Genomic DNA, 25,971 nt, shown 5'->3' with positions numbered 1-25,971 from the left:
TTAGTCACAGAAAATCACTGAAAAGGCTGATGCACAGACAATATTTCTTGGCCCTCAAAGACAGTGTTTTAATTGCCACACTCTGCTGCCTAATTCCTGGTCATTAAAGTAATTCAATTAGACCATATTAAATAGACAGTGACGAAGCTTGGGAAGCTGGGACTGATTACAAACAACCACACCACACTGAAACAGTGACTTGGACAAGGGACATGCAGGAGACACTTCAGGACTCCTCTGGAACAGCACGAGCTGGCTGTAAAGGGGAGCAGGCAGTGTCACACTTTTCCCTCTGCAAAGACAATACCTGTGGATGCTACTGTGTTTACAGGCTGGGAACGTTGTCCACTGCTAATTCCATAGAGCTCAATCTCATATTCAGTGCCCTCTTTCAGCCCTGTTATATCCTGGGTGCGCTCATGGCCTGGCACTATCAGCTCCAGGGGGTCAGATTTCCTTTTGGTGTCCCTGATTTTTAGAACAAAGCTGTTGAAAACCCCTTCATCTGCAGTCCAGGAGAGACGGAATCCATCTGGGGTTGCATCTGAAACCAGAAGGTTGTCGACCTCGGGTTCTGCTTCTAAAAAAGGAGAAGATAGCAGTGGGGAAAAAAAAAATGATTGTTTAATCAGTTGATCAGAGACCTGCCTGAGGTCTGGCTCTAGCACACTGCAAGAATCCAACCACAGTTCAAAGCAAGGGGAACAATCTGCCAGCTATTAAAAAATAAAACAAAATATTAGTGTTATACAGAAGAGGATAAATGTGAGTGTGTGCAGGCCCATTCTGACTTTCACTCTTGAACAGCAAACCCCTGCATGGACACACAGGTTTGTCTCCCACATGCAGAGTTACACATGCTGAAGGTGAGTTTCCTGGGCATTTATCCCTCCCTATCTGTGAGACACATTTATTTAAAACAAGCTCTTGTTGCAGAACTGCATCTGGAACACTGTCAGACCTCTCTCTGCTAGGGGGACAAAACAAAAGCCACTGAAAATTCTTTTTCTCCATGCAAACCCCTTATTTCATGCACTTCTGGCATCCGTGATAATTCTGATTCTGATGAATCCTTTACTGTGCTCTTAAACCATGACAATTCCTCTCTTCAACAGCACCCTTCAATCTAAATGCAGGAGCTGCTGCCTTTGGTTAATGAACCCATTCAAAAGGATCCCAAGGGCTGTAAGTTATTAATTACCTGCAAAACACCTCTAACTCATATGGTCAGGCACCATTAGCTAGAGAAATGCTGCTGGAGTAGTTATGTCCTACAGCACCTCCAGTGCAATCCTGCCTTCCCATCACAGCCATTCCTATTTATTTCCTCTCAAACCTCCCACCAAATGCAATCCTGCCTTCCCCACACAGCCAATCCTATTTATTTCCTCTCAAACCTCCCACCAGATCCCTCCTTCCCAGCTTCACTGCTGCCCAGACAGGAATGTGCAGATGAGAACTGATGGTTCTGGGGCTGGAGAATCAGCCTGCAATCATTTCCCAAGAAAGCTCAAGTGCTGCTGGAACACAGCAGCTCTGATGGGGTGGAAGCATGAGCTGGTTGGAGGACAGAGGTGCCAACTTTGGGGTGGCAATGATCCCACTGTGGGTGGAACCCACGTGGAGAGGGGAAGAGAGGAGGCCATAGGAAGAAGTCCATGGCTCTTCCTGAAGGTCCTGCTGGCTGGAACGTGGGAGAATGCTGCTGTTGGAGAATGCTGATGTACCCAGCTGTTAACAAGACGAGCTCTGCATGCAGCCATTCTTCTTTCAAGACTTTGTTAGAGGTACCTGCAAGACCAGAAGGAACTTTCACCCCTCAGGCCCCCACATGCTCCTCCACAGGATCCCTCAGAGGGAAACATCCAGTTAAAGGGAACAGAATTCCACTGGTGAACCCATCAGTCACGAGGAGTTACGTGGAGCCACGATGCAGAGAAGGATGCAAAAGCCAAGGTTTGCATGAAACATCTTCCATGTGAGAAGGAAAGTGAGAGAGAAGAGGGTGGAAAGGAACAAAATTTGCTCACATTGAAATACCTGTAACAGCCAGAGCGCTCAGGGGCTTTGTTTGGTGCCCCTTGGCAAACCCATAAAGCAAAACCTCATAGCCAATGCCAGTAATTAGGCCTTTAAGCTTCAGCTCCCTCTGGGCTCCCGAAAGGAGGAACTCCTGTGGGTCCAGCAGCTTGCCAGAATCCACCACGACTACTAGAAAGTTGTCAAAGGCATTCTCCGATGCCATCCAGGACACTGTGAACCCATAGGGGTTCATATCAGACACTGTTAGGTTTTCCAGTGGGGGCATGGCCTCTAAAAGAAGGGAAGGTGCAAAAACACACACAGGAAAAAAAAACAAAAAAAAAAAAAAAAAAGAAGTGAAAAACATTGCAAATCAGAAAGTGACACAGATTCCATCAAACAGAAATCACATTTTTCCCCCTAGGGTGGATCTAGTAGTCAGGACCACAAGATGAGGGTTTTCAATGCAGCTCAGTTTTGAAGTTTTCTCAAGGATGTCTCAGCCCCTCCTCTCACAACCTCCACTGAAACCCCTCCCAAGCTCCCTTTGTAAGCACATTTCTGCTGCTACTCTTGCACTGTAAGAAAGTTATAACCAAAAGTGCTTTAGAAATGCTGCACATAGAGCTTTCCATTATTTTTACTTCCCTCCACCATCAGTGCTTTAGGGACAAGCCTCAGTTTGGGCATTCACAACTGCTGTACTTTGCTCCTCTAGCTATGGCATGTGAGTATCTCCAGTGTTAGTTTTCAGTGCTGGAGGGGTCAGAGGTGCCAGAACAGGAACATTAATCACTCAGGGTCACAGCCAGTGCAAATCAGCTGCTGCTGGGCTCTGTTGACAACTTCAAGAAATTCCACTGAGGGCTCCTTTTCCACATCAGTGTGACATTTGTCAAAGTGAAAAGATGTGGAAAACACTTCAAAATTTATCCACTAAGTCACATAAAAAAAAAAAAAAAAAAAAAAGAAAGGCCACAAGGTTCTCAGTGTATTTTGCTCACTCAAAATCTGACAAGTCAAGTAGGAAGATCAGGTGGCTCTGCTAAGCCCTGGCCTTGATCCTGGAGCCCAGGCACTGCTGGTATTTCTCCACAGGATTTGTCCAGCCTTGCTCTTTTGGCTCAGGAGCTGATTCAGCCAATCCTCCAACCACTCAAAACTCCACTCACTTCAGAAAACACCACTTAGTTAAAGGCTGAGCCTTCTCCTGAAAAGGGCTTCGGTTTTGCTTTTGACATTTCACAAACACTGAAATGGGTTTTGTTAGAACTTGCCAAAAAAATTCCCCCCTGAAGAGTTATAATTTGGAATTCCTTATGTATTAAAATTTACACATTTGAGTACTCATTTTAGAGATATTTTTGCATCTAATTTACTTCTAATCAAGCAATGTCCAAGATTCATATTTTGGGTAGGCCCCTGGAGGGGAACATCCTGGGACAGGAGGTGTTCCATGAGCCAGTACTGTCTGATGAACTTCTGAGCAGCAGGCAAATTTCTCCCTCAGATTTCAGGAGTTATAAAAGATTATTAGACATGGGAGAAAGGCTCCAGAGGGGTCTTAATGACAGAATCATGGAATCACAGAATAATTTGGGTTGGAAGGGACCTTAAACTCATCCAGTTCCATGGGCAGGGACACTTGCCACTATCCCAGCTTGCTCAGAGCCCTATCCAACCTGGCCTTTTAACTCCCTTTAAACTAATCCTGCTCCTAGGATATTTTTTTAAGGTCAACATTCCTGTTCTGACCCCTCCTTGCAGCAGGTTTTCAAACAAACCCATCACTGCTGGCGAGATATTCCGTGCTGGGGAGATCCTTTTTGGGTTCCACATTTCCCTGAGCCAAGAAAGGGACCCCAAAGCTTGGAGCAGGTACCTGTGGTGACAAAAGCAGTGAGGGGCTCTGTGTGGACACCTGTCCTGGTGGTGCCCTGAATGTGAATGTCATAGGCAGTGTGGTCTGTGAGCCCTGAGATGTGGGCACTGCGGGTGCCCCCCGGCACCGTCAGCTCCTGGGCTTCCTGTGCTGCCAGGGAATCTTGGATTTTGATAACAAACGTGGCAAAGGGCCCATCTTGGGTGGTCCAGGACAGGTTGAAGCTGTCAGGGGTAACGTTTGTGAGGGCGAGCGTGCCCAGCTGTGGCTCAGCCTCTGGGGGAGAAAGGAACACAGGTGAGCAGGCAGCTTTACTCAAGGGGGTGGGGAAACCAGCATAAGGGGGTTGGAGGTGCTCAAAAATAATGGTTTAGGCTTGTTTGGCTGTGGTTGAATAAAAAAAAAAAAATTAAAAAGCAGCGTTGCAATAGCTATTTTCTCAGGTTTTGGAAAGAAGCCACTGAAATTAGTGCTGACTTTTATGTTTTTTCATTAAATTTTCTTAAATAAACTCAATTTGCCCAATGAAATGTGGGCCTGGTTTACAGAAGCACCAACAACATGCACATACAAACTGTGGGAATTCCACACTGGGAATTTGATGGGAATACAGACCCACAGCAATTCCAGTATAGAGAAAGTTGGATTCAGGCAGGAATCCTTGAAATCACAGTCCAGGTCCTGTTTGGTGTTTCTGTTGCCTGGAGTTGTAGAGACTTCTATTTTTGGCCCATGAGCTTTATAAGGGATTTCAGGGATTATCTCAGCACTAATCTCAGGCCAAAACCTCCCTGGACTCCACAGATAAGGTGTTCCTCATCCTCTGATTAGGCACAATCAGAGAATGTCTAATAAACAGTAAACCCCACAACCCTGCTCTTGCTCTCCTTCCTGACTGTTCAGTGGTCAGGGCACCTCCTTAAGAAGCCAAAAACTTTCATTTTCTGCTGAAGAAAATTCAAATTCACATCTCTGCCCTGCCAGGAGAAAAACTTGTCCTTCAGGAGAGGGAGAGTTCCTTACCCATTCTCTTTTAAAACTCTTACACTTAGCACAAAAATCATTAAAGTTTCATTAAAGCCCAGAGAGAGAACAAACACGACCCAACAGTCAGAGGGTCAGAGAATCCTGTGTTTGCTCTCTGGGCTGATTTCCTAATTTTTACGTTGCCAATTGGTAGAAACCAAGAACACCTTGGGAAATGCAGCCAGTGAGACACAGAAAAATAATGATGGAAGAGTGATCCATGCTGGGAGAAAAGTCAGAGAGGATCCCACCAACAGAGAGTGGTGAAAGAGTGAAATCTTTTTCTTTGCTAAAACAAGTACTGCTGCAAGATGTTCCAACTTTTACTCCTGTCCCTCACTGCAAGACTTTTAAATTATGATCCACCTTGTTCTCTGGAACTGCCTGGGAAGAGGTGAATGGAAGTGGCCCCGATTAAGGACACAGATGTCACAGATGTCATGCTATCAACCCGTGACCATGGATGCCTTCATGGCCAGCAGGGAGGGTACCACCATGGTGCTCTTGAAGACAGGCAAGGAGATGAGAAAATATCCACAAAGCAAACAGGGTTGGGTGGAAAACCCAGGAAATCTGAGCCCTCAGCCCACATGCAGCTCAGAGAGACCAAATGGAGCCTTTCCAACCTCAACCTGGCATGGCCACATTCCTTCACATGCCACCTGCATCCATGGTCAGGCACATTCCCATCATGACAGCCTGACTCCCAGGAATGTTACATGCAAAATGAGCTGGAATCATATCCTCAGGCAAGTCTTAGTGATCTCCTGCCATCCTGGAATCACCACCACCACCCAGGGAAACAAGACAGACAGTGGAGACTCAAAGGGAGCAGTGCAAGGGACAGAATGGTGGGCTGGCCACCAAGAAAAAAAGAATTTGTGGTTTGAGCCCTGCTCTGTGCTGAGTACATAAAAATCCTGGGCAGAGAAAATATGAGAACCAGCAGAAGGTGGCCAGACCTCTCCATGCAGTTTGGGTTGATCATTTCACATGCGGCACGGAACGCCCACCAGAGATGCAAATGCCTTGGGAGACATTTGGGTTTAAGGAGGACAAAACTGACATGCAGGAGCCTCTCCAGGCTGAGAACCACACAAAGGCCTCTCTCCCACCCCCAGCAAAGCAAGTGAGGGTGGGAGGAACAATTTCATTCAAGATCAAGTGCAAAGATGCTGAGTGAAACACATCAACCACCTGGAGCAAGGCAATTATATATACACTGAACTTGCAGAGGGGTGTGTATATATAAGGAAACCATCATGGTTTACTACTGCCTCTCTTAATGCTGGGGGCACTTTTTCAGCCTTTTCCATTGCCACAGATCTTTTTCCAAGCCCTCTCAGTGCATTTCAGCCTCCCCTCCTGGTTGGAAGGATCCATACTATAATTCCCCAAGGGAAAAATTATGAGTTGGAGCCATGTTTTAGAGCAGTTTGGTGGACAGCAGGAGAAAGGAGAATAAAAAGCAAACCTGGAAGGTGAAACAGTGAAATACCTGTGGTTGCCATGGCTGTCAAGGTCTGCCCACCTTGCCCATCAATTACCCCATGGAGCTGGACTGTGTAATTAGTGGCAGCTTTGAGGTTGGTCACTACAGAGTGCCGGGAGTCCCCTGGCACTGTGAGCACCAGGGAGTCCAAGGGGAAGTCAGAGTTCCTGACTTCCAGAATAAAGTGGTCAAAGGCCTTGTCCTGTGCCTCCCAGGCGAGTGACAGGCTGGCTGAGGTAGCGTTTGATACACTGAGTTTGCTAAGGAGAAGTTCCTCTACTACGGGAAGAAAAAACAAATGGAAATGTATCAGAGTAATTAAAAGCCAAAGCAATAAAATAAATTAATAGAGAAATTTGAATTCACACGACCACGGGTCACAAGGGTCACCCAGCCTTGTGTTTCCCTGTTTCCCATACCCCTGCTGCCACCCTGGCCCTGCCACCCATCATCAAATGAGGATATTCACAGTCTGCTGCTGCTGGAAATTGATATTGTATTATCTGATAGCTGAGATTTGATATTTTGCTTTCACTGACCACATTACTCCATCCCTACAGCAAATCACTATGGCAACTTTTCCTAGAGGGGCAAAATTTGGTGGAGGTGTTTAACAATCATAACATGAGCCATTATCTGCCTACAATAACAATGTTCTGTTTCTGTAGTCCAGTCCTCACTTTCCACTCTCATCCTTAACATTCGACTTCCCTGTCTTTTCTGGGAAAACTGTCAACTGTAGAACCTTGAAATGTTCAATGTGCCAACAACGCAGTGCCTGCCTATTCCCTTCTCTGACATCAACTCAAATGGACTTTTCAATCTCTCACCCAACACAACCTGAATAATTGAAGCTGAATTCAAGCACTGAATGTGCCTTGCAGGATTGTGATGGCACAGACTGAAACGTGCCTGACATCTTTTGGGAGAATCAGGGTAAAGCTGTGTCTGGAAACAAGCTCATCTGAGAGAAGCTGTGCCCTCTCTGAGCTGTGGGAAAGATGCGCACACAGGTTGAAAGGTGAACGTAAGAAATCGTTTCCCACTTGGTTCTTGGGATATTTGCTTTGCTTCTCTTCTGCCCCAGAGGCTGCCCCCTGATGTCTAGACTCATTGTGTGGATGAAATCCCAGCACGATGGGATTGCTGACTTTGCTGGGTGAGCTGGTGGCTCAACATTCTCAGCTCTCAGTGTCCCCGGCCAGTCTTCCTCAGAAGGTGTAGAGGCAGAGGGCTGGGAAATGGGTGGGCTGTGGGGTAGCTGAGGGCAGGGAAGGGGGCACAACCTGTAAGGAAGAGTTCAAAAAAGCAGAGTTAGCACTGAGGTAGGTTTTGTGTACCTGTGGTAGCTGCAGCACTGATTGCCTGTGTGCGGAACCCGCGAGAGATCCCGGAGAGGTAGACAATGAAATCAGTGCTGGGAGAAAGCCCTGAGATATGAGCAGTCCTTGAGTTGCCCGAGAGGTTGAACTCCATGGGCTCCAGCAACCTGTTAGAATCAATAATTTCAATGGTAAAGACGTCGAAGTCCCCGTTGGAGGCTGTCCAGGAGAGGTTGAAGCTTTCGGGGGTTATGTCGGAAACCATGAGCTCAGCAACTCCGGGCTGCTCTCCTGGGGAGGGAAACAACACCCATCAGAAGGGCCCCAACCTCCTCCTGCTCTCAAAGGCTCCTCTCTGCCATGCTGGCAGCACTGCCAGCTGGGGAAGGGGGTGTGAGTAAAAGCTTGCTACGAGCAGGCAGGTACTACAGGGAGGAAATCAAATGAAAGCGTCACAAAATGTTAGATAGGAAAAAGAAATTAAAATAACATATAAAACTATGGTTATTTTCCTTTCCCTGCAGGAGCAGCCACGTCTTTGAGGTCTGAGCGTGGAAGCAGATGCAAAAGGACTGTCTGGAATGCCCCTGGGGCATTTGGAAAAGACAGCTTCCAGTTTTAGGAGAAGCTAAAACCAAAGCTGTTGCTTTATCCAAAGGAAAATCTTGTGTTTTGTTTACTCTTCTTCTTTCCCTTTCAGCTTAAGTCTGTGAAAGCTGGCTTGTAATTTTGGAGTTGGAGCCAAAATGCAAAACAGGGAGAGATGCCTTGGGGTTTCTTCCTCTCTGCAGACATCCCCGTAGCGTTACAGGAAGGTTCAGATATTTTTTAACAATTGCAAGTCCCCAGAAGGGAAGATTTTGAAAAGCTGGCTGCTGAGCTTGACCCAGAAAGGGAAGGGAAAGCCTCAGCAGGGCATTTTCTGCTGTTTTCAGGAGGGTAAAGGAAGGGAGCACATTGCATATTTAGGCAGGACACCCATGATGTGTTTCCTGCTCTCTTTGTCCAGCACATTGCTCTGCTCTCCACGGGCATCTGCTCCCAGCTCCTGGTGAGGACTCTCAAAGCTCAGCACTTTACTGGGACACTGCACAGCCATTCCTGCCCAAGCCAGGCTGCTCTAAGCACTACAGAAACAAGCTAGCTCTGCTGCACTTCATGCTTTAACTCTAATTAGTTCTCACAGGTGCTTTCATCCCTTTCTGGGCAGAGTACCACATGCTTGGGGCAGCCTGGCACCAGCCAGCTCTGGCTATCTCACAGAGACAGGAGGTTGCAAAGGGCTGTAGGGGAGCCCAGAGGCAGCAGAAATTGTCTACAAGAAATTATCTGAAGAAAAGGCCACTGGTGCCCCTTTAGTGCCAATTAATTCACACTGTTCATTACAGTTATCATGACACCTGGGAGGATCAGAGGGCCACACAGCAGAGATGTAAATGTGCATTTATCTCTCATGGTCACAGCCTGTGATAAGCTCTTGTTTCAAACTGTTGCCTTTCACATGATCAGCCAGAAAATTATTTTGGGGCCCTTGATGAGCTTCATGCAAGCTCCTGATAGCACAGAGCTCACCTGCCTCCTTTCAGGCCAGTTTTGTGCCAGGGTAGTTCTGCTGAATTTGATCTTCTGCATTATATCTTTTTCAGGCCAGACTGTTTCATGATCTTAGATGGGTTAATGCATTTTATTATTCATATTAGGAATTAATTTGTGTCCTTTCCTATATGAGAACATATAGAAGGCCTTGTCCTTACCCTGAGTCAGGTACACCCAACTTTACTGAGTCTGAATTCACACAGAAGCTACTGCAGAATTTCAGAGGCAGCTTCTGAAGGGTAAAAACTGAACACTCTCAGGCTTTGATTAGCTGGGTTGATAGAGGAATGATTTTAATAACTCTACCAGGCAACCTGGCCTTTCCCAAGCAGGTACAACATCCAGCTGGGTTTTGCTGTTAGTGTCAGCCAGGTAAGTGAGGAAAGGGAACAAAAAAAGCTGTTCTGGGGTGGGTGGGGGAAAGCAGGGAGGGAAGGGCTGCACCAGGGCACTGCAGCTCTGGCTGGGAAGCCTGGCCATGAGGTACCTCCATGCCAGAGGTGTTCAGCCAAGCTTTGAGGAGCTCAGGGCTGGCCGTGCAAGGCTGTCCCAGCCAGCAGGACCTGCCCAGCACTGGCAGGAGCTCGGGCTCACATCTCTGTCAGAAAGAACTGCAGGGAAGGTACCTGTGGTGGTCTCAAGAGAAAGGGGCTTGCTCCTGTAGCCCCGAGTGAGCCCCTGCAGGGTGATGGTGTAGGGAGTGCTGGCCTTGAGGCCGGTGACGTTCACAGAGCTCAGTGTCCCCGGCACTGTGACATTGTGGCTCTCCTCAGGGCTGCCAGCCTCCTGCACCTGCAGGACAAAGCTCTCAAAGGCCCCGTCTGCTGCTGTCCAGGTGAGCTGGAAACCATCCCAGCCAGGCTCTGACACTGATAATCTCCCCAGCTCGGGTTCCTCCTCTGGATAAGGACAGAGAGGCAATCTGTTACTCGGGTTGCAGAGTGGTGCTGATGTCAGATCATTTAATGAGGCTCTGTGTTAATGAATTTCACATTTAATCAGGGCCACAGAGATGCCCCCCCTGCCCCTCTGCATTTACCTTATCAGCTGCCTCAGATAACTTCAATAAAGTCTCTTTGGAGACATGGCAAAACACAACAGTGAGAGAAGAATTTAATAATCAATAAATATTGAGAGGCTGCCCACAGAATGCAGCTCATAGAGAATCTTACAGCTATGAGTGCTTTATCAGCATTAATTAAACTCCCTATGAGATAAGTAGGTATTACCCTGACACCTTTACTCAGTGTGATACACTGAGCTGTGAAACAGCTTTACTTCAGTGCCATTCTGAAGTAACTGTGTTGAAAGGGTAGGGAAGGCTTTGGTTTAAGCAGTTGGGATTGAGGTATTTATGGTTTAACTGCATCCACTCGAAGGATGCTGCTTAAGCTTCCAAACTATTTCAGATACAAAACAACAAAGAAGAGGAAAATGCCTCCATGTCCGCATGTCTTTATTGGATTTGTCTTCTTTCAGCTCAATATTCTACCCACAGACCCTTTCTGTGGGTGGAGGCTGGACTTTCAGAGTTACTGATATTTGTCTAAAATCAGAATGTTCATTCACAGAAAGGTAACTCAGCTGCTGCTCAGTCTGAAGGCTGAGGTCATTTGCTCAGTGAGAATGGAAAGTTCTTTGTTACAAAGGGGATACAACTGATTCCTTAGCATTAACAGAGGGGAAAATGAGAGAGCACTGCCTGGTTTTTCTACCTGGAAACTCCTGTGTGCTCTATCACTGACCTGTGGCCTCTGCTGATTTTCTAGCACCCTTCTGATTTATTTGAATGGTTGCACACAAGTGTTGCAGTAAGGACAGAGTGTCTCTGAATAATCCCATTCTGCACGACTGACAATTCATAAGAGATGCTGCATGCAGGGAAATGGATCTGATTTGTCAATTGTAGACAAATGCACATTGTAATACAGAAGTTAAGGGGGCCCTGGAATAAATGAAATTTAGGCTCAGCAGCATCACTCATGTGGAGTTTCTCCCTGTAAAACCAGAGTGATTATTGCATGACTGCTCCAAGCCTTAGGCAGGCAGCTGGGGCTGGATTTTCAGAGGCTGAGCACTCACAGATCATAAAAATCTTCAGTAAAATTCATTAACAAATCAGTAAATTGCTACTATTCAGGAAACAGAAGTTCTGTTGAGCTTTTCCCATCCTGTGAGAAGGAAAGAGATGGTTTATGTCATGATTACGACGTGCAACAACAATAAAAGAAATTCATCAATCCAGAGCTGTCTTCCCTTATCAGGAACAGAAAGGAGATTCATTAGGTAAAATATGAATTCTGTCAAAACAGGGCTGTTATCTGGAAAAGAGAAAGCAGGACAGAAAGGGAACTGGTTGTATCAGAGATCACAATCTGTGGGTGGCAACAGAAACAAATAAAACAAATACATTTCCTTAAAATGAAAGTGAAACTAAAGTTACAGCGAAGTTAAATAGAAACTTGGTTATAATAAGTAATGCAGGAAGCATCACAGGTGTAAAGCAATTCTGATTTCTCCAAAATGCTCAGTTTCATTCTCCTCCACGATGCAGAGCCCCTTTTCCTGCCATTTGATGCTCATGCATGTCTGACAGAAAAGCAAACACCCCTCTCATGCTCTCCAGGGACCAAGGGGTTCTCCTGTGGAACCATGCACCAAACAGGATTGCTGGGGAGCTCCAAAACCCTCAGCCATCCACAACAGGTGACAAAGCAACCACAGTGCCATGGTAAAGATAAGGGATGCTGTTTCTTATTAAAAAAAAAAAAAAAAAAAAACCAAACCAAAACCATAATCAGAGAGAACAAACCATGGAGAGGTGAGATTGTTCTGGCTCTGTGAAATAATCTTTGTGTCCCTACATAAATAATTTACCTCATGTTGGGAGTTTGGTTCTGAGGGCTGGACAAGTGCAGTCCTTAGTCCCCAGATCTGAGCTCCCACCCCAGTGCTTTGGTCATTACTGAACTCAGCCCTGGCACCTCTGAAATTGAGGGAAGAGGGGTAAGAGGTGGCAGTTTTTGGAAAGGTATCACAATCTTTTTTTCTCTCTGACATCACCACTCCCATGCCAAACTCCTGCTGTGTTTGAGCACCATCCAGACAAGCAGGTGCAGCATCTCTCTGTTCCCACAGCCCTTCTCAGCAGCAGCTGCATCCACATCTCTTTGCATGCAGTTTGAAAAGAGATTTGATGCTGCATCACCTCCAGAACTGCATGGGGCACTGTCCATGCTGCACCACCCCAGGCTCTCGTTCCATAGCTCTGAGAGCTATGGGACTTTGCATGCTTCCCATGCAAAAGGAACAATAAACCTGCCAAGGGGAAAAGCATCACTCACAAAGCCTACAATCCAGACCAAAGCCATATGGAAATGGAGTTCTGGATTGTGAAGCAGAAAAGGTGGCTGTGAATCCCTGGGAAATACCTGAGCAGCTCGAGCTTCCAGGGACCCAGAGGGCTGGCACTGGGTACTTCCATGGAGGTTAATCTGGAATTGTGTGCCAGCTGGGAGACTGGGAATTTCTGTTCCTCAAAGATTTCCCAGCAGAAATATTTCCTGTGTTCTGTTTAAAATGGACAGGACTTTCAGAGTGACAGGGACCTGATCAAATACCTCACCCTGTGCTGCCCAGGACAGGGTGAAACTGCTGGAAGTCCTGGGGGCTTTGTTGAGGTTGTGAAGAGCCCCAGTGATTCTGAGCTGGGGGGTGAGGGGGCAATAAAAGCAGAGCAGGAGGCTCAGAGCTGGGGGATGTTAGAGAACTCAGCTGGGGAGGGCTGGGAGGATCAAATGCTGTTTCACTGATGGATTCTCCAGGGGTGCTGGCCAGAAGTGCTAAACAGAGGTAAATTGCAAGGTAAAATTTCTGATAATAACCCCCCCAAACCACAGCTAACACCTGCTCCAACACACTCTGAGGGCTGTGCATGGGGAGCCCTGAAACAAAGCAAGCAGAGGAGTTCTCCTGGTTTTGGAGACTGAATCCAGGCCTCGAGCAAAGGGAGCAGCAGCACACACAGAGCCTGGTTCTCACAGAGCCACCCTGAGCAGCAGATCCAGAGCCACAGCCAGCAGAGATGAGCTGGAATGCTTCCAGCAGGGAGCTGGCACATCCTCAGCTGATGGAAATCAGTTCTCTTTGATTACTTCCAAAGAACTTTGCTCATTTACATCACATTGGAACCCTCAGTATCCAAACGTGTCCTTTGTCTTTCCTACACCCATCAGTGAATATTCCTGCTGCAAGCCATGGAGGGAATTCATGCCAAAAATCACAAACACATCCAAACCCAGGCTGAGAAATCACAGCAGAAACATGCCAAAGCTCCTCACATCCCAGAAAAAAACAGGCTTGGAGCAGTTATCCACTGTGATACATGCAGAAGAAAGTGGAGGGGACACACCTTTTTGCCTAAAAGCTAGGATAGAAAGAACTTAAAAAATATTTCTTATAGGACATTCCCAGGAACAGAAAGGGGAAAGGCCTGGCTTTCACCATGCTGAATGATCTGTGGATAGAGCCTGCAGAACACTCAGATTCTGGAAATCTGAGAGCTGTGGAGGTCACAGTGTTTCTGATCCCAGCCACAAGGCACCAGGCAGGGGATGTCTCTGACATACAGAATTATCTCCTCATTAGTGGAAGCCACATCATTTCACACCTCGGTGACTTCCTTGCTTTCATGCTCCACTTGCATTCAATAAGAGAGAGCAAGTCATGGAGCACCATCCATCAGCTCAGCACAAATATCTGCTCAGGATTCATTACATGTCTCCAAATTCACACGTCCATCACAAAGAAATACATTTTCAGAGCAGCAAAATCAATTAGAAATGTTTTCAGATAGATGCAGAAATGTTAGCTTGTAAATATCCTCCCAGGTAACTACAGGTGTGAAAACATTGTTTTCTGCTCACCTCTGGGAAGGAGACAAGCCTGTAAGGCAAAGACTGATTTATATTTATAAACAATGTGAATATTTATATTTACATATGACATTAATATTCTTGATTTAGGTAAGAACTGCCCTTAAACCCCCCCAGCCATGATCTGAGCAGGCTCTTCCTGTGCTGCAGTCTGGAGATAAGCATGTTTCCATCACAGCAGCACAGCTACAATGCTCACCACTGCCATCATCCCCTCTTTCCCAGCACACCACTGTCAGAACTGTTATCTGCCTGCTCCAGACCTGCTCGTGGAACAAAGCAGGAAGGTCTGGAACCATTCTGCAACTCCCAGCTGCTTGGGCATCAGCAGGTGCCAAGCAGGTCTTTCCTGTCCTGGGAACAGGCAAAAAATTACAGCACCAAGAGCACTGGCACTTGTTAAGTCTAAAAGTTGTTCATTTAACAGGCACAGAGGTGGCTGGGCTTTGCTGGGCTGGGCTTTGCTGAGCTGGGCTTTGCTGGGAGGATTTCTGCTGAAGACAAGAGTGGGCAGCCCAGTGGGGAGGAGAGGGCAGCGGTACATCCCACAGGGACAGCTCCCTCTGGGAAACTGAACCCTGAGCTGGAAACTGAAGATAAAACCTTCCAAAAGACAAGAGGCAACATAAAATTAGGGTGGCATTACTGCTGTCTGTGTGAGAGAACCCTGTGTAAGATCAGTCAAAACTGGCCTCCCATTTCCCCCCATTGTCCCTGACCACCCCACATTTCTCCCACATCCCTGCCTGCTCTAGCACAGCCACACAAGGATTTGGTTACTCCAATCTGGATGGAAAATGCAGCAGCAGCTCAAGTATATTATAAAAAACCTGAGGGACCAAGTACCTGTGTCTGGTTTGAATCCAGAAATTTGCTGGACTCACAAGTGGATTTATTTTATTGTGCCAACTTTGGCAGCTACATGGAGGTTGTCATGTACAGGTTGTCCCATGGAATGTGATTCTGAATATTACCTTGGAATTAATTCTGAATATTACATTGGGAATGTAATTCTGAATATTAGCTTGGAATTAATGACTCCACAAATTAATTTGTGGATGAGAAACTGTGGTTTTCCTCTACCACAGATATTAACACTCATATATCCCACATTAAATTCATGTGTATCAGGGGATATGTGCCTTTGTGTGCAAACAAACAGGAGGTGGACAAATTGAAATGATATGAATACATGGAAAATACTCTGAAACCACAGAAAAATCAGTGTTCTTTGTTTAGCAGGCAGAATGCTGTATTAGACAATGGAAAACCTGGAAAACAATCAAACTGTAGAATTACAAGAACACTTGTTAAATCAAACACTTGGTTTAACAACGAGGGGAAGAGATGGGCAGAAAAAGCAGAGAGCTCTGGGAGCTTTAGGTGGGTGGGTGACAGCCAGAGAATGATTCACAGTGGTGAGGTGAATGAACAGGGATGGAAGCTGAAAAGGGAAACTGGATGGATCACAACATACACTCCTTCCCAGGCTGGAACACTTCTTACTGCCAGCTTAGGAAAGAGCTCAAAATCTCTTGGTAAATCTCCAGGCTGAGCCTGGCCTGAAGATGTCTGTGGAGTGGTGTTGGCCTTTTGAGGAATTGCACTGGAATGTTTCTCTGGTGGTTTTACTAAAAAGGATGCTCATGACATTTTCCCAGCTCCTTGGGATACAGCAAGAAGTATCCTGGATTATTTCTGAATCTGGGATTTTAAATTATTCCCCAAGAGGGGCTCTCAGCCACTCTCCCAGTCTCTTGTGGGAGATGTGATGACCCAGCAAGGTTTTCTTTTCAGCCCCCTTTGGCTAAACCACTTTCCCCTCTCTTAATCAGCTGATTAAACTGGGCTTGCAGTGCCTGTGCACCTCTGAATTTCATGAAGAAACCACTGCAGCACACCACAAGCCAGAAATGCTCAGAAATGGAGTAGCTACCTCTAAAAATTGCACTCAGGCTCCAGGTGCTCTCAGAGGAGGAGTCAGCTGAACAAATGGACAATTTTCCCAGGCAAATGGAGTTTCCCAGTGCTTAGCAGTGCACTTCCCCATGGATCTGGCTCACCTAATCATTCTTGCTGATGTTTCTTTGAGTTTGTATAAAAAAGGGTGGTGCAATCTGAGCCTTGGGGAAGCCAGGAGAGGAAGAGGGGCTGACGCACACCAGGGACAAGGGCCTTTGGTAAACAGCATAAATCTCATGAAGAACATTCAGCAGAATGAAAAAGCCACTCTCCAAGCCATGCTCTGCTGTACAGGCTCACTCCCAGAGGCAGGACAGCATCACATCCACCATTCATCAACAGCTGCTGCACAATCTGGGTCCTTCAGCAGAGGAATTTGAGCTTGGCTCTTGGTTTCTCTAATGCTCACTCATCTATCTCCCCATGCCTGATGAATTGCCATCCCTCCTGCTCCAGGCCCCACACTGTGCTCTGCAGGCAGGGCTCCAGAGGCAGGGCAGGAGACAACAGAGCTGCAGTCTGAGTGCTGGGCACGTGCTCACCCTGCAGATGAGCTGCTCATCTGCTGGGACATGCTCAAGGCAAGGTCTCTCCAAGGAGTACAGTGGCTCCTTGTCTTTAATTTCCGAGTCAAACCTTGGTGGGACCCTCCTGACACCTCCACTAAGAACAGAAAGGAGTTCCATGTGGTAACTCAGCTTCCAGAGGAGCAGAGTGCTGCTCTCCAGCCCATCCACACACCTTGGTTGATAGGAAGTGTTGGTTTGGAGGCCGTCAGTCCCAGCTCCCAGGGGTTCTCTGGGCAGGAAGGGCTCTGCTGTGACACTTCCATTACTCCAGCACAGAACTGCTGGGAGCTCCTGTATTCACACACCACAAGACACTAAAGCTGTGTGGTCTGTTCCCCTCAGGACCACAAGGTCCCTCATGGAATTCTCCTGCATTCCTGAAGCCTCTGGAGCAGAAACAACCTCATTTCAGGGAGCTCCTCTGGGTCAGGACTCAGACTTGGACCTGACTCCTCAGGTCAGGACTTGCATTAGGGTTACACTAAATGGAGCTACAAGGGGCAAACAAGCAAATGGAAATGTGAAATATTCAGTCTTTCCTTTTCAGCCAAATTTACAAACTTCACTCTGTAATCTTTGCCATCCCTTGAGTGCAGGATCAGGGATATCAGTTAGAAAAGGCTTTGTCATTTGAGCTGCACTTCATCCCTGTGAAGAGACAGAAGCAGCAGTGGCTTCCATCCTGTGTGATGGAAGATTTTGTGATGTGTCCTTTGCTAGAGGTTCATGACTTCTGAATGTTTCAGCTTGCCTCCACAAGAGAGGGCAAAACAAGATTGTTTGGCTTTAGCCTGAGGACTTGGGACCTCCCAAGTGCTGGAACATGGATAAAGAGGAGTGTCTTGAGGGTAGATGGAAAAGCAAACTGAAGAGACCACTTGTCTTGTACCGCCCAGGCTTCCAGAGAATTCCTGCTCCCTGTGCTCTGTGTTTGGATTTGTCCATTCCTACTCAGCAGAAAGGTCACAGAGCCAGGTTATGTCAACTGCTGCTCCCAGGAGCCCTCTCTGTGTTTGCTGCTGCTCTGAGTAAAGACATAAAACAAATACAGCAGCCAGATGAAGGTATTTCTGAAGAAAATAAATAATAATAAAAGGCAAAGCAGGAAAAAGAAGGCACCTTGTGAAGCCTTGGAGGCTGGTGCTGCAAAGACCAGGCTGTGAGATTCCACAGCACATTGTTCCTGCCTCTCCACCATCTCTGCAGACTTCCTTGGAACCTCTCAGTCTTCCAACAGAGAAAGCTGGAAAGTGGAAGCCTGCTCACTCCTGCCACACCAACCTACAGCTCCCTTTTTTCTCTGTGTGCCTCAAGGCTTCCCAGTTTTCCCCTGCACTGGACACAGGCCTGACTAAGGCATCAAACAACTCGTTCAGGACTGATGGTTTCCAGGCCATGGAACTCTGATGGATTGCTGTCTCTGTAAAGCATTCAGAGGCTGGGCTGGAGTGAACACTGCCAGGAAATGTGAGCCCAGCTTTGATCATTTAAGCTGTGTAATTAATAATTTGTAAAATCCTCCATGTCTGGCATGTGCTCACCTCACAGATGGCCTTTGGGGAGGAAAGGATAATCATCTTGGTGTCTGCTAAGGACAACAACTGCAGCCCAGCTGATTGTGATTTCCCCACCTCTGCTTGCTTACAGCAGTTGAGGCTTTGCCTCACAGGATTTAGGCTAGAAACCTAAAGAATCAGGTCTTATTTGTGTTCTGTACTGAGATATAATTCTCTGTGCAACAAACCTTGGCTCAAATGGTTTCACAAAGGATAAAACCTTGTTCAGAAAGTCATCTGATAGTGGTCAGTGGGAGGGGTTTGCACAAATGGAGATGGCAGAAACAGACAAATATGATCACAGTACCCAGCAGAAATGGTGGCTTGGACCAGATTGGAGCAGAAACCTTTCCCACTTTTGGATGAGAAAGATGAAATAGGGCAACATCAGAGCCCCACTGGTCCTGCTGAGGGATGATGGCCTGCTGTGAAGAGAATAAATTAGGCAGGAACAAACAGTGTTAAACACATTCTGCTTGCTCTTCCTCTTAGGTTTTTGGCTGTAGAAAGCAAAACACGTTAGAAGACACGATGTACAAAACAAGCCAGCCTCACCTAAAGCAAAGACTGAGTTCTGCATCCATGCAGGAGCAGTGGATGAGCTCTTTGTGAGGCCTCTCAAAGGATGAGCAAGAATTCACTGTGAACATGGAAGTGAACACAGCAGGGAGGGACACACAGAGATGGATTTAGCACCAGTGAATCCCACCCCTAACACATGAAAATCCCTCTTGAGCTTGGGATGTGAAGCCACTTCCACAGAACTGCTTAGAATCAGGGGAACTGATTCGTTGGATTCAGGGATGCATGTGGAGGTGAAATGATTTCATATCTTCTGCTGGCTGGTAAATCCATCTATCCTTCACTCTCTCATGCTGGCAGAGCTGCCTGCTCTGCAGGAGGCTCCCCAGACATGGATTAGGAAATCAGGTGAAGTTATCCCTGGGATAACCAGCGGCCACCAGGAGCTGTTACTCACCCGTGGAGCCCTTGACCGTGGTGGGTTTGCTCTTGTGCCGTCCCTTCTCTGCCAGCAGGCTGATGCTGTACTCGGTGCCTGGCTCCAGCCCCCGCAGCAGGAAGGAGCTGCTGTCCACTGGGATCTCCACCTCGCTCCTCCTGCCCGAGGGAGCGGTGTAAACCAGGCGGTAGTGGTCAAACTTGGCCACCGGCCTCCTCCAGCGCAGCGACAAGGTGGTCTCGGTGGGCTCGCTGACCTCCAGGTCCTTGGGGTTATCAAGGTCTACAAGGCAAAAACAAGCAAAGCTGAGGTGTTCCTGGAGTGCCCTGAGAGAGTTCTTCAGGCATCTGTAGAGGAATACCTGTAGGAGTGTCAGGGGCTGGGATGGTGGGGACGGATGGATGGAGAGATCTCTGCAGCCAGGTGTGGAATTTGGGGTTTATTGCAGAGGGCCTGGGGGCAGGGCCCTGCTGGGAGCTGCCAGACACAGCTCAGAGCAGGAGAGAGGAGAGTGGGAATGAGGATGGGAGGGTAAGAGAGTAAGAGAGAGAAGTTCTTGTTACAATACCCTAAATCTTCTTCTGTGCTGAATATTCTATTTCTCACTCACCAATCTATCCAAGACACAAATCCTACAGCATTTACACACAGCCCATAAGAATCATTACATTGTCACACTGTGTTACATTTTAAAACCTAAAAATTCCTCTTTTGGCCCCTTCTGCCAAGCCAGCAGGGTCTGCTCTGCCCCTTGGAGCTGCCTGCAAGCAGAGGGTGTTGTTCCATCCAAGGGGATTCCCTTCAGCTGGCCATGCCATTTTTTCCAGTCATTCAGTAACTAAGATATCTCAAAGCTGCTTTCATTTCAATCTAGCTTATAGTTTCCATATTCCCAAAATCTTTTACCAGGCAATCATTTTTATAAGGCTTTCCTGTCTCATCTTCCCCAACAAATATCTCCACTGGGGGTCTGGCAGCAGCTCAGGGTCTGCCCACCTTTGGGACCCTTTGAAATGGGTAGAGAATTGTCACCATGATATTTTCTGAAAAATCCTCTTTGCCCAGGATTTTCTCCTGGGAAGCTGAGAAGCCTCAGAGAGGAATGGAAACAATAATTATCTGATTGCTGCTCCTGTGTTTGCTGCTTTGGAATGTGGTTAGGACATTGTTTACCCAGAGGTAAATGTTTGATTGGTTCCATGTGAATTGTTTTAATTAATGACCAATCCCAGCCAGCTGTGTCACTCTGAGGAGTCAGTCAGGAGCTTTCATAGTCATTCCTGTGAAGCCTTCTGATGTCTCCTTTCTCTTTCTTTAGTATAGTTTTAGTATAGCATTCTTTATTATAATATCATAAAATAATAAATCAGCCTTCTGAGAAGATTGAGTCAAATTCTCATCTCTCACCTCGTCCTGGGGACCTTACAAACACCACAGATAATGATGATGTTCTCCTTTACAGACAAAACCAGAACACATTTCCTGCCCTTATACTTGAGAGGCAGAAATAAAGCCTTCAGACAATTCACCTGGGAAAGGGGGTACTGTGTGAAAAATTCTGGATTGGAAGGTCAGTCAGGAGTACTGCAACCTCTCTTTGTCACATCAAAATTTTGGTCACCACCATTCCTGCCAGAAACCCTCACAGATAGAGGAGGGCCAGAGTGATCAGTGCAAGCATGATTATCATTTAGGAGCTCACCTGGAGATGAGACTCCTAGAACATTAAGAGGAACAGGAAAAAGAAGTCAGATTCAGTCATGAACTTTGTGGAAATTTTTTTTGTTTTCCTTGAGGAGAAAAATAGCAAAATGAAATCAAGAACTTTCTAAAATATCTCTTCCAGCATCTCTTAGAAATGAAAGAGTGGCTCCCCCTGAGTTGCCTCCTCCAGAGCTCTAGTGGGATCAGGACACTCACCAGTGCCAGCATTGATGGTAGCAGGAGCACTTTCCCTGTCATTTCTCACTGCTGTCACCCCAATGCCATATTCAGTTCCAGGCCTCAAACCTGTGAGATGAGGAGAAGAAATATGAGTTCCTGTCCATGGAATATGCCTGCAGGCATTTGTTGGAATAAGGAAGGCTGAATGGATGCAGAGTAAGAGATCTGCTTTCCTCTATGCAGAGAATTGAGGTTTCTGTTTACTCTCCAGCTGACAAGCTGCAGACTGGCACCAGTGAATCCCACCCCTAGCACATGGAAATGCCTTTTGAGCTCAGGATGTGAAGCCACTTCCACAGAACTGCCTAGAATTAGGGGAACTGTTTTGTTGGATTCAGGGATGCATGTGGAAGTGAAATGGTTTCATATCTTCTGCTGGATGGTAAACCTATTTCACATGGCTTTCAATTCAGTTTGGTCTGCTCAAAATCACAGAATCATGGAATAGTTTGAGTTAGAAGGGACATTAAAGATCATCTGGACCCATCCCTGTCATGGCAGGGACCCCTCCCACTGTCCCAGGTTGCTCCCAGCCCTGTCCAGCCTGGCCTTGGGCACTGCCAGGGATCCAGGGGCAGCCCCAGCTGCTCTGGGCACCCTGTGCCAGGGCCTGCCCACCTTCCCAGGGAAACAATTCCTTCCTAATATCTCATCTAATTTCAAATTTGTAACCTCTTGTCCCAAAAAAATGTGCTTGAGATTGCTCAAAACTTGTTTGTACCTCTAATGTACAGTGACCACAAGGACATTCTTTCTCCATGTCTGTGCCCTGGGGTGACAAAACCAGTGTGACACTAGTGACAATCTCTCCATCCCCCTACCTGTGAGTGTAGCTCTGGTTGTGGCCTGGCTGCCCTTGGGCACTGTGATTTCCACGTGGTCCCCACCAGAGATGGGGGCAAACTTGATTCTGTAATCATCGACATTGGCGTGGCTGTTCTTCCACTCCAGGGTGATGCTGCTGTCAGTCTGGGACACCCGCTTCAGGTTCCTTGGAGCATCCAGGTCTGGAGTCAACCAAGCAATAAGTAAATAAGTAAATAAATAAATAAAAACATTTCTCTTCTGACAGCAGTCTCTTGTAAAAGTGCTTTTTAAAAGGTGAAATGACCCATAAAGCTTCCTCTCACATGATCCTGTTATGTCTTAACTACAAAAAACAGAGGTCTTCTGGCATGAAAAGCAGAGTTTGCCAGCTTCAGTTCAAGAAATTTAACTTCTGTCTCCTGAGACAAAAATAACATTTTCACTTGTAATAATTAGTTTTTATTACAAAACGAGTATGTGGAAAAACATATTTGGATGAAAATACTGTTTTCCTTTACAAGTACCTCAGCTTTCAAAAGGAAAAAATGAGAAAAGAACTGGTCATCTCTAGAATTTCAGTAACATCTTCAATTCATGGCTGGAAGAATCTCTAAGTCTCAAAAAAAGGTGAATATTATGGAGAAATTCAATAAGGTTTCCTTTTTCACACCTACAGTGGCCTCAAATCCTGCTCCAAAATAACTATTGTATTTTAGGATGAAAAGGGATGTAATTAGCAGCTCTCTTAATGCATCAAGCCTTGATAACCTGCTAAAGGACCCACACTTTCCAAAAACATTCCCAGAATCACTGAGGAGCACAATAAATTTATAAAAGAATGGCAGGAGATATTTGCAGAACTGAAGAAGGAAAAAAAAGCCAGTTCTCTGCTTCTAATCTAATTAGCAAAGAGAAATAAGATTGAATAGGAACTATGGCAGATATTTAGCTCATCAGACAGACAAATGATTCACAGGAATTTGCATTTTGAAAGAGGGATTTAGGGCAAAAGACACAATAACCTAATTCCCATTTTTAAAATACATTTAGATTCTTGTAGAGGGGGTGTCTAAAAATTTTGGTGAGCCAACAAGGCATAAAAGGCACAGGAAATTATTCTCTACTTTCATGTAGCTCTAAAACTGGGCTGATTTTGTGTTGATCAGTGACTGCCAACTCCAGCAACAAGACACCAACAGCACAGGAGGATGGGTGGTCCCTGTGGCACCTTCCCAGCCCCTCACCTGTGACAAAGACTTCCTTCACAGGGTCACTCTCCATGTCCCCTCGACGAGAGACCAGCGTCACCTCATACTCTGTGTGTGGCCTCAGGTTGCCAATGGAATACTGGTTCTCATCTTCAGAGAGGTCAATGGTTGTCCTGTCCCCTGGAATGTCCTTGGGGCCATAGGTGAGCTCTACACCTTCAACTTCAGCCAAGGGTTTGGACCACGTGATGAGAGCCGTGGTGTCGGTGACATCTTTGGCCTCCACCTGGCTGGGGGCATCAAGCTCTGTCACCAAGCAAAAGAGAGGGGGAAAGGGGCTTTTAGAAAGAAATCTTGCCATGAAAAACACCCATATTCTTGTGCCCTTAACTGGTGATTCAGGACAAAGTTAAAATTACTATCCTCATTTATGCTCTTCCTGTGGTTCCTATAGTTTTGGACTCCAAAGAGAACCAATCCATCAGAAGCAAATCCACCAAAATTCCTTCAAACCAGGAGATGCCAAAAGAAAACAAGCAGGAACCCTACGAGCTTCTCCCCCTTCACACACTCTTCATGCAAATATGACCAGGATGAAACAAATTCTAGCAAGGAATTCCAGTTCCTGCTGATGTACATCTTGAAAAAGGAATAAAAGTGCATGCTAAGCCGGACATAAATTTCCCTTCTCCTTCAAACAGGTAAGGTGGAGAGGAATTATTTTTTCCTCGTGTATTCATTAGCAACTCCACTATTTCCTTCCCCCACATTAACTCAGAGTGTAGAGCTTGAATTTCTCTTTGTTTACAAACCCCCAGACAGCAGATGTTTTGTTGGTGGCCAACTAAAACCAGACCAAACCCAGGTTGTGCTTACTTGTGGTGATGACTTTGGACAGGCCTGGTCCTCTGGTGTTGTTCTTCACTATATGAATGGACACGTTGTACTGCTGCCCAGGTGCCAAACCTGGCTGCATGTAGGATGTCTCTGGCCTTTTCAAGCTGCTGGTTATGTCACCATTATCATCCTTTTTCTGGAACACAAGGGACAATCAGTGAGTACAGACATAAAAATACAGGATTTTTCTTTCTATACATGAAACTGCTTCCTCACCATATTATGGAAGACCAGCTCCCAGCCATCAAAAGAAAAGTTCAGAGGGTCCCACTCCACCTGGACGGATGTTTCCCGAACAGATTTGAATCTCAGACCTTCTGGAGCAGGCAGATCTGTGGCAGAAGAAAGGGATATTCTCACATGAGTGTCAAATTCCCAAAAATAGGGCACCGGGGTGGGACATCTTTCCACTTCTAGAAATATCTGCCAGGTGGGGATCTGCAGATGAGGTGGTTAAACTCTCCTCAGATCCAGTTATTGTGGCTTTGGAGAGACTTTCCTGAGCTGGTTAAATGTCACCTTAGAATAAAAAGAATTTTACCCCGGTAATCTCTTTTTTTACCCGGTAATCTCTTTTTTTACCCTCGTAATCTCTTTTTTGTGCCCTCTTGAAAGAAGCCTGGTGTTAACTTTGGAGGTCAGGAGATCTGAATCCTGCCCCAGCTCTCCAGTAATGAACTCAGTGGCAGAAGTCAAAGAGCACCTTTTGATATTGGGATGTTTAAATATGACAGTGATGTGCACAAAACAAAAAGATGAACAACAGAAGTACAGACAGGCAGATAAAAGGTAAGATGTAGTAAATCACAGCAAAGACGCAAAATGAATATAACCTGTATTTCAGCCAAAATAGTTTTAATTCAAGTGACTTCATATTGCTCTTGTACATGCTGCTAGATTTTAATTTTTTTTCTCAGGAAGAATTACCAGAATTTTTAAAATGAACATCATAATAAAGATATGTACATTATAATAAAGAAAGGTGCACTTTAATAAAGAAGCCAAAGTTCCTAATTCGCAAAGACCCCATACTGGGAGACACTGAGAGCAGAAGAGCTTATGAACTGTGCTTCTAACACAGTCCCTGGTACTGGAAAAAAGTAGAAAGTGGAAGAGCAGTGGACTGTTTTTTCCAGGCCAACATTTGGATAGGAAGTAGAAAATACAAAAGAAATGATATCCCAAAACCAGAATGTAAATCAGTATATCTGAACTAAAAATAAAGAATGCAGAATAAATACCCCCAAGAAAGGGATGCAAGCCAACACACACGAAGTGAAACCAGAAAATACGAAACAAGCAACGCCCCAAAGGAGGGATGCACATGGAGCAGACAAAAGGATGAGTGCAGGGAATATTAAACTCACATGTGGCTACCCTGGCGCTGACTGGAATACTCTTCTTGTTTTTGAGGATTGCAAAGACACGGATGAAGTACTCCACCCCCGGCTCCAGCTCGTGGATGGTGGCAGCTGTGTGGTTTCCTGGCACGGTGAACTGCATGTCCAAGCCCCCGCTGCTGGTGGGGACGTAGGTGACGAGGTACTCGTTGACGAGGTTCTCGTGCTTCCACTCCAGATTGACAGTTTTATCTGTCACGTTGGTCACCGTCAGCTCAGTTGGAGGAGACACTGGGAATGGGGAGGGGAAAAAAAAAAAAGCCAAGGCAAAGTTATAAGAAGTTCTCAAGGCTCAGGAAATAATGACTTGCCCAGTTTCACATTTTCCCAGGAGCGGTTCCTAAGGCTCATCTCACACGCAGGGAATGGGGAAGGCATGTCCCACAAATTAGC

General features: G+C 46.2%; 1 protein-coding gene across 4 annotated transcripts in view; it reads right to left on the bottom strand.

Moving 5' to 3' along the window:
- The window catches only part of TNC (tenascin C), a 76,149-nt gene that overhangs the window by 21,296 nt on the left and 28,882 nt on the right, over window positions 1–25,971 (bottom strand). Inside the window, exons 4-16 of one of the 4 annotated variants that reach the window (XM_050981126.1) lie at window positions 25,546–25,809; window positions 24,395–24,510; window positions 24,158–24,314; window positions 23,318–23,587; window positions 22,088–22,273; window positions 21,243–21,332; window positions 19,341–19,604; window positions 9,967–10,239; window positions 7,763–8,035; window positions 6,429–6,701; window positions 3,905–4,180; window positions 2,041–2,313; window positions 308–580 (exon numbers count right to left, since the gene is read on the bottom strand). In XM_050981126.1, the coding sequence (XP_050837083.1) occupies window positions 308–580; window positions 2,041–2,313; window positions 3,905–4,180; window positions 6,429–6,701; window positions 7,763–8,035; window positions 9,967–10,239; window positions 19,341–19,604; window positions 21,243–21,332; window positions 22,088–22,273; window positions 23,318–23,587; window positions 24,158–24,314; window positions 24,395–24,510; window positions 25,546–25,809 (2,988 nt within the window). The remainder of the gene's footprint in view (window positions 1–307; window positions 581–2,040; window positions 2,314–3,904; window positions 4,181–6,428; window positions 6,702–7,762; window positions 8,036–9,966; window positions 10,240–19,340; window positions 19,605–21,242; window positions 21,333–22,087; window positions 22,274–23,317; window positions 23,588–24,157; window positions 24,315–24,394; window positions 24,511–25,545; window positions 25,810–25,971) is intronic. The other 3 variants (XM_050981127.1, XM_050981128.1, XM_050981129.1) reach the window with 3 other exon arrangements.

The sequence above is a fragment of the Serinus canaria genome, chromosome 17 (genome assembly GCF_022539315.1).
Source record: "Serinus canaria isolate serCan28SL12 chromosome 17, serCan2020, whole genome shotgun sequence".
Classification (NCBI taxonomy): Eukaryota; Metazoa; Chordata; class Aves; order Passeriformes; family Fringillidae; genus Serinus; species Serinus canaria.
This window is presented reverse-complemented; position numbering and strand designations above follow the sequence as displayed.